This window comes from Cynocephalus volans, chromosome 3 (assembly GCF_027409185.1).
Source record: "Cynocephalus volans isolate mCynVol1 chromosome 3, mCynVol1.pri, whole genome shotgun sequence".
In the NCBI taxonomy this organism is placed as follows: Eukaryota; Metazoa; Chordata; class Mammalia; order Dermoptera; family Cynocephalidae; genus Cynocephalus; species Cynocephalus volans.
The window spans coordinates 96449969-96458969 of NC_084462.1; the positions used below are offsets into that span (position 1 = coordinate 96449969).

At 40.3% G+C, this 9001-nt stretch overlaps 1 protein-coding gene across 1 annotated transcript in view; it reads right to left on the reverse strand.

Moving 5' to 3' along the window:
- RAD51 (RAD51 recombinase) overlaps positions 1 to 8474 on the reverse strand; it is a 29584-nt gene extending 21110 nt beyond the window's left edge. The window contains exons 1-3 of the mRNA XM_063090865.1: positions 8356 to 8474; positions 5807 to 5895; positions 3967 to 4104 (exon numbers count right to left, since the gene is read on the reverse strand). Coding sequence (XP_062946935.1) covers positions 3967 to 4104; positions 5807 to 5893 — 225 coding nt within the window. The 5' untranslated portion in view covers positions 5894 to 5895; positions 8356 to 8474. The remainder of the gene's footprint in view (positions 1 to 3966; positions 4105 to 5806; positions 5896 to 8355) is intronic.
- Between the last annotated feature and the right edge of the window lie 527 nt (positions 8475 to 9001).

Consider the following 9001-nt stretch of genomic DNA (forward strand, 5'->3'; position numbering starts at 1 on the left):
TAATTACATTAAACTCTGAAAATGTAGAAAATGCCACAGAAGAATCTGGCACTTTCTGAATGAATTATTTCATTCACGATATCTTTCTCTCTCAACCGTTTTGATTTATATTTTGAAAATGGATTTTCTTTTCTTTGGATAGTTTCCTTTCTCCTCTGTGAAAATGGATATTCTTGCTGAAAGTCTCGATTCCAAAGACTGGAGGAATGGGAGGGAACAGCCATAGTGACTGAACAAATCACTAACACTTAAAACAAATAACACAATCATAACGTTTACCAACCATAAGCTCACTTAGAGCTGCACAAAAAAAACAAAACAAAAAAACCGAAAAACAAACTTTGCCCATCAGAAACTCCTAAAATATCTGAAATCAAAGGGGACAGAAAAATAAAGACATACATCTATACCATTTTGCATATCTCAGTTCACTTATTACAGGTTTGTATTTATGCGTTCACAGAAGCAGAGTACTGACTTGATTTCTAAAACTAAGATCTGACAGGGCATAAGCGAAGAGCCTGTCAGCATTTGTTCAGTTACAAAAACTGATGCCCAGAAAGTGATAACAAACAGACTTTAGGGACCTCTACTGGCTTAGTCAATATTACAATCTTTTAAGGAAGTATGAGGGTCTCAGAACTCTTATTTCCAATTAAGCCACCACTTCAGCAAATGTTAATTTATTTGAGTAATCCAATAAATAATAGCTTTATACTTACATGAATGGCAACATCTTTACTCCTAGGACTTAAATGAAGAACTACTTAGTTTTTGAGCACTGACTGAATTACTACTACAGAATGGTACTAAATAAATGTCTGGAGTAACAGCCCTGCCAGTGCTAAAATATTCAAAGCTTAGTATAATACCCAACAAAAGACTTAACTGGGTTGTATATACTAATGTATGATGAGATTATTAAATAAGTACACAAAAATTTTAGATTTATTTTTCATATGACTAAGTTACATGGCAGAACTAAATGCACTGAAACATTAGTTCAGGACGCTTGCTTTGAAGATTCTTTAGCTTTTTTTTTTTTTTTTTGGCAGCTGGCCAGTAAGATTCTTTAGCTTATGAAGATTGTTTTTCAAAGAAAAATTCTCCAAAACTGTAGCAGTAATCAACATTATATATGAAAATATAATTTTATAAATACATATTTGCCTAACACTATATAAAACTTCAAGGGTAAATCTAATTGAACTGTATAACTATATAAATACCAAAGGAGTAAGTGCATAAAATAAAATGCAATCATGGGGAATTATGGGTGCTGAAGAAATATAAAGCAAGAAAAATAAATAGTAGCCCTATGACACTAAAAGGGGATGAGGAAGGGTCATAGTGTAATAGGATGAAAATAACTGGATTCTAGTCTCAGTTCTGTCATCATCTGCATGACCTTGGATAAATAATTCAAACTCTGTGCCTAAGTTTTCTCAGTGAAACAGAGAAAATATTAGCCCTTCTTACCTTTTTTAGTGTCATTAGCAAGACAAAATGAGAATATATGTGAAAGGCATGGGAGTTCAAAGCTAAAGTGCTATAAAATATAAGGGATTATTAAATTACTACCTCATGTTTAGTTAAGCCAGTAAAATCACTTTTATGGAATTTATTAAGGTTAAAAAAAAAAAAAGGCAGAGCTGGCCGGTTAGCTCAACTGGTGCAAGCAATAAAAACAGCTTCTCCATTTGAAAGTAATACATTTATTATAGGAAATATAGGAACTTCAGAAAATTGAGGCAAAAAATAAAAATTGCTCACATTCTTACCATCCAGAAATAGCAATGTTAATATATTAATGTTTACCCTTGGTGTATGTTCTGTACATACATATATACACACACTTTTTAAAACAAAGATCAAATACACATATATTTATACATATATATATGTTTTGTTAATCTGCTTTCTTAATATCAGGAACATTTTCCTTTACCAATAAATATTCTTCTAAACTGTTTTAATGGCTGTATACTAATGAATACGTTTCTAAGATATAAGATAGATCATAATATCTATTTCTAAAAAGGTAAGGTACACACCAGTCACTGCTGCTGGGAGTATAAACTGGTAATCAGTCTGGCAGTATTTATGTCAAATCCCATGATATGCAATTCTCTAGAGAAAATCTGAATGTATGCAAGGAGGAAAACACAAGGATAAGAAACTGGTAACAGTCATCTCTGGAAAGGGGAATAGGATGACAGGAAAATGGATGGAAGGAGGAAGACTGCCTTTCTTTTTTTTTTTTTTTTTTTTTGTGTGTGTGTGTCTTTTTCGTGACCGGCAGTCAGCCAGTGAGTGCACCGGCCATTCCTATATAGGATCCGAACCCGCGGCGGGAGCGTCGCCGCGCTCCCAGCGCCACACTCTCCCAAGTGCGCCACGGGTTTGGCCCGGAAGACTGCCTTTCACTACATATGCTTTTGTACTATTCCCACTTATTCCTCCCTAGGTCACATAAGCTGTACAGTAGTTCCCCCTTATCCTCAGGGGATATGTTCTAAAACCCCCAGTGGATGTGTGAAACAGCAAATAGTACTGAACTCTATACATACAATGTTTTCTCCTATATACACATACCTATGATAAAGTTTAATTTATTAATTAGGCACAGAAAGAGATTAACAACAATAATATTAAATAGGACAATTGTAACAATATGCTATAATAAAACTTAATAAATGTGGGATCTCTCTATCTCTCAAAGTATCTTACTGTACTGTATTCACCGTTCTTATGATGACGATGTGAGATAATACAATGCCTACATGATGAGATGAAGTGACGTAAATGACAAACGTATTGTGACATAGTGTTAGGTTACTACTGACCTGTATACCTGAATCTATGTAACCATCCCTTACTTGTAGAAAATGGCTTGGTATCACTCGTTTCAGGGGATGCCTTGCTGAAGTCTTTGTTGCCATCAATAGGAACACATTTTCTGTTCATGTCTTCTTACCCAAAAATTTAATGCCTTTTCCATTTTAACTAATCCATTCATCACACACTATGACCTTAACTTTTGCAGTCTGAGGAGTGACAGCAAAACTAGCACAAATTTTTCCTACTTGGCAATTTCATGAATAGAATATTCATTCTTACCACAGCATTCATTCTTAGCAACCTTGGCATAAGATTTTTTTCTTCCTTATTAAGTCAAGAACTTGGGGGGCTGGCCCGTGGCTCACTCGGGAGAGTGCGGTGCTGATAACACCAAGGCCAAGGGTTCGGGTCCCATATAGGGATGGCCGGTTTGCTCACTGGCTGAGCGTGGTGCTGACAACACCAAGTCAAGGGTTAAGATCCCCTTACTGGTCATCTTTAAAAAAAAAAAAAAAAAAAAAAAATTAAGTCAAGAACTTTTACCTCTTCACTTAAAGGAAGCACTTTACAGCTTCTCTTTGGCAAACCTGAATTGCCAGGATCACTACATTTGCACTTTGTGTCATCAAGTAAAATAAGGGTTACTTCAACACAAATACTGCAATACCAGGACAGACAATCTGATAACCAAGATAGCTTTGGGCCGACCCCGTGGCTCACTCAGGAGAGTGCGGCGCTGGGAGTGCAGTGGCGCTGAGAGTGCCAAGGCCGCGGGTTCGGATCCTATATGGGGATGGCCAGTGCGCTCACTGGCTGAGCACGGTGCGGGCGACACCAACCCCTTACCGGTCACAAAAAAAAAAAAAAAAGATAGCTTCTAAGTGACTAATGAGTGGGTAGTGTATACAGCGTGAATATTCTGGACAAAGGAATGATTCACATACTGGGTAGGACAGAGTGGGATGGTGCAAAATTTCATCACACTACTCAGAATGGCACACAATTTAAAACTCATAATTTTATTTTTGGAATTTTCCATTTAATATTTTCAGACCAAGGTTGACAGTGGGTAACTACAACCATGGAAAGCGAAAACACAGATAAAGTGGTACCTACTGTACTTACCAGAATTTTATCAGCTTTGGCTTCACTAATTCCCTTAATGCTTATTAGCTCCTTTTTTGGTGCATAGGCAACAGCCTCCACAGTATGAAATCCAGCTTCTTCCAATTTCTTCACATCATTGGCATTTATGCCACATTGCTGGAAGTGAAGAAAACCATGGATAAATTTAAATTTCAGTTCTCTCATCTGTCTAATATGGATATTATGTGCCCTATATACTTCACAGAGGTGTTTGAATAATTGTAATATTACATGCAAAAGCTCTGAGAAGTGTGATCTACATATGAGGTATTTAATAACAAATTATCAACCTTTTCATTATCAAAAGCAGTAGTTTTTTTTTGTTGTTTGTTTTTTTAGGGGCAGCTGGCCGGCACAGGGCAAAACCAGTAGTTTTAAACTAGCCCTATGCTATGTTTATTAACATGGTCTTTTATTAGGAACTGGGATTAAACCTACTAACACCCAACCTTTTATCACTCTGACTCTAAATGTCCCTTGAGACCTTGGGGCCTAAGAAGCTACTTTAAACCAGTGTTTCTCAACTCTTTCCATATCAAGCACATATAGAAAATGATATTTTTATTGTACGCTAGTGTAAACAGATAAGGCTGCCTCAGAGTTGAGGGGAGCACTGTCTTGGGATATCAATATCATTTTGTAGAACAATGACTGGAAAGCTCTGCTCTAACAACGGACATTACGAATGGGGAAAACTACTTTTAGTCAGGAATCTTTATACCACTTCTCAAAACAACCCAAAGTTACCTCTATCTCCCTTTACACAAGGTCAGCTTGGTTCTACAGGCCACTGAAACCATTACTTCTGGAAGAGCATGAGTTAGTGGTGTAATGTGTATGTATTTGGGGATCAAGAAAGACTTAGGACAGGGGAGAGATTAGTACAAGTGTATTTTTAAAAGTTCATTGAAAGATCTGCATTATCTTTTTAATTCTATTTTTCCATAAACTTTTTTTTTTTTCTTGGAGGCTGGCAGTAGGGGGATCCAAATATTCTTCTTCAAACTTTTTGAAATACCCTTGTACTTGCCCACAGAACAATGTCTACTATCAATATTTAAGCACTAATCAATGCATATGTGTGAGGATAAGGAGGCTCATGGCACCAAAAGTTATGACTCTGAGTTCTCAAATGTTTATCACAAATCCATTTAAGTAACTTCTAGAGTCCTGAAACTTAGTTGGAGATGGGAGGAATATGCAAAAGGAGATAGAAGAATTTTCTTTGTTTTCCCTCCAACTTCTTTCAACTCACATTAGCTGTACTCACACTGGGGCCTCTATATAATGGGCAGAAATAGTGCAAGGCCCCAGCTCTGGTGCTTGATGTTCCTGTGCAGAGTTCCAAATTACAGCTTGGCTCTTACACCTTAACAACCCCAAACCCTTCTGCCTGCCTATAAGAGGTATTGTGCTAGTAATTTCAGCACAAATCTGGGTCAATGGAGGGACGCTGCTCCCCTCTTCTTCCTGTATTAACTAGTCCAGGTCACTGTAATTCCCTCAGACAGGACTTTCATACTTTGAGTGCAAACAGCGCAGAGATTCCACCATGAAATCTCAGGCCTTAGTTTCTGAATAGTCCAGCTCTGAGAAAGAAAATAAAGTAGGAGAACTGTTGACAAAAGAGTCCTGGCCAGACATGTTTAGCAACAGTCTTAAACTTTTCCACAGGATCCTTGACAACCCTCCTTAAAACTCTAATTGGGGTCTTGACTTTCGTAGCAAACCTGGTTTATGTGAAGGCTGCAATATCTCTCATTAGGTAGAAAAATCTAGTATAGCACCATAATTCCAAAATTAGCAACTAAGCACATACCTCTAATCGTGAAATAGGTTGTGGGCCAAAGCTTTCTTCTTCCACTGAAGTATCTGCATTTGCTTCAAGTTGCATCTGCACAGCCATTACTGAAAAATACAGATGGCCATCAGTATACTAGAGAAATACTGTGGGTATAAATCTGAAATAGAGCTCCCTACACCCTCATAACATACACTGTCTGCTTCTGTAGAATTGCTTGCTTAACCTAAGTAGCCCCATCTTACCCCCTGTCTGACCTGACACAATGACCTAGTTCCTGGAATTTACCACACCACCTGCTTCACCCCATCCTGGATGACCACCCTGGCTGTGACTGCTTTTGATTCAATAACAGAGAATCCTGAACAATACCAATGCCATCTTGGGAAGGCTCTGCTCCATTCCCACTGTTAGACTACCCCCGCTTCTGCATGAGAAACCGTTGACCTTCTCATAGAAACAAAAACCGTTGCATAGAAACAGAAGCCATACACAGTGAACTATTACATGGGAACAGGAACCATACACAATGAAAATTTGTATGCTTGATTGCTCTAATGGCTCATTTTTGGTTTCTGTAACCTAGCTACCTAGCTTGCTTTGTGCACCTGGAGAAACCTGTGTGCCAACGGGATGTGGTTTTTACCATTAAAAACCCATAAGACTAAGGCCCAGGGCCGTTTTCCCTTTGTTGCTCCTTGAGAGATGGTCACTGGCCAGCTGGAGTGAATAAACTGCCCTTTTCTGCACGAGTGGAGTGTAAGTGCATTCTTGTGGGAGGGTGCCTCACAGCAAGTCCCGAGCTCAGTTTTGCAATAAATCTCTGAAAAATTACTTGATAAACTTTTGGTCTAATCACTGACCTACCTACGGCAGGAAAAAGAGCAAACCTCTCACCAGCTTTCCTCTCCATCTAGATAGCTAGCTAGCTGTATCAGAAAGACTTGAAGAAGAGCCAGGATCACTTTGCTTCTTAAAGATGCACACCTTAACTGGATCAATTATGTCTTCCTGTGCCCCTGCTTTATATTCCTTGAGGGTACGGTCCAAGCCTTTTTTATTTTTATATACCCCATGTAAATTTTAGGTGTTTGGTAAACATTTGGTAAATGAATGCAGACTTCCTAGGACTCTACTTAAAATAATAATACAAAAAAAGATTGACAGAAGATTAAACTGCTTCAGTTCCATTATTCCCTTTCAATAAGAGGGGTTTGGGGTTGGGGGACAGTGAAATGAAGGTACAGAATGGTTGCCCATAAGCCTCCATTCCTAATAGAGAAATGGTGAACTGAAATGAGAGAAGTTTTTCACATCTAAGACAAGGACTGTAGCTGGTAGTTGCATGTTTTTGCTTCTAATAAGAGTGTATGGAATTTAAGGATCGCCATTTTAGTTAATTCCAGTGAATGAGTAAATGAAGAAAAAACATGGAAGTACTTTGTCCAGCCTGAAATCTTCCATATGAGCATAAGACCTATATCTAAAGTTGTTATTATGATAGCTAAGATTGCTCAGCTTGAAAAGAACTGAAAACAAAACTCTCTTAAATTACCTTCAAGGTGTATTCAAGGTTATTGTATACTCATCAGAATAGCTAAAAATTAAAAAGACTGACAAATATCAAGTGTTGGCAAGTATGTGGTAAAACTAAACATTCAATAGTGCTGGTGTATTTATACAAATTCAAACCCAGGCAAAATTAGTTAATGGTGTTAGAAGTCAATAGAGTGGTTACCACTGAGGAAAAGAGGGGAAAATACTGGACAAGGGAGCACAAGGGAGGCTTCTGGGTGCTGACAGCCTTCTATTTCATGACCACAGTGGTGATTACATAGGTACATTTCATTTTGTAATAATTCATGAAGCTGCATACACTTGTAATTTCTGCATTTTTCCGTGTGTATATTGCACTTTAGAAGTTTTTAAAAAATCAGGCTGGCCCGTGGCTCACTCGGGAGAGTGTGGTGATGATAAAAGCAAGGCCGCGGGTTGGGATCCCATATAGGGATGGCCGGTTAGCTCAATGGGTGAGCGTGGTGCTGACAACACCAAGTCAAGGTCCCCTTACCGGTCATCTTAATAAAAAAAAAAAAAAAAGTTTTAAAAAAATCAAACCTCACTTCAGATCATTCCCTATACATCACGTGAACGGTTTTCCACACTGGATGATGAAAATATCTTTTTGGCAACTGGAGGTTGGGCTTTACAAGCAAAACATGGTGTAATGGAAAGAAGACTGACTAGGAATCCGGAAACCCCAGCTCTGACATCAAACAGCTGTGACTAAACCTCTCTGGATCTTGGCTTCCTCGCCCTAGCCCATAAAATCGGTGTTGGATATTTAGTTCCATAAGGTTTCTCTCTCTCAGCTCTAAACACGGGTCCGCTTTTGTTTTCTCCACAACAGGCTCACACGGTCGGTTGGGCCCGGGCATGTCCTTGTTCCGCCCCGCCATTTCTGGGTTTCCTAAAGGCCGGCCGCGGGAGCACGGGTTCTGAGCCGGCTGAGGCGAGGACGAGTCGCGGCTGTGGCAATGAGCCGTGTCTGCGCCTTACACACTCACCTCTGTCCGCAGGCCGCTCGGCGCCCTCCGACTTCGGTCCGCTGGCCTGGCGCGCGCCCGAGCCCGAGCAGACCCCAGCCCCCTGGCCTGAGCTCCCTTCCTACTTCCTTGCCCCAGACCTCTGCGCACAACCCAGGTGAGTTTCAGCTCCCCAACTCCGCGTCTCGGGGAGGGCCTTAGCTCTCTCTCCTCAGGGCTCGGTCTCCCGCCGCGGCGCGCTCCGAGTTCGGCAGCTTTCGGAAATCCCGCCAAAGCCTCTGAGCAGGGTCACGCCCGCGTTAACGTAACGTCTCCCGGTCCTTCTGGGATCCGCCTTCTAGCCGCTTCCGCCACTACTCGCCGGAGATGGGCGAAAGGGACTTGAACCTGCATGATATTACGGTTTGCCCTCTTTCTCTTTTCCTCGAAGGACTAATTCAAACTTTGCCTGTTATCGTCTTCTTTTTACCAGATCGAGGACTACAACTCCCAAGGGGTGGTGGGTCGGCCCGGGACTACGTCTCCCAGCATACACCGCGGGCGGGCGCCGAAGGCTTCCGATCCTAAGCTCCTTTGGGATTTAACCCGGCTCTTGAGATCTCTTCGTGGTGTTTTTTATGCATTGTCTAAGCGTTGGCGGCCGATTAGCTCAGTTTGTTAGAGCGCG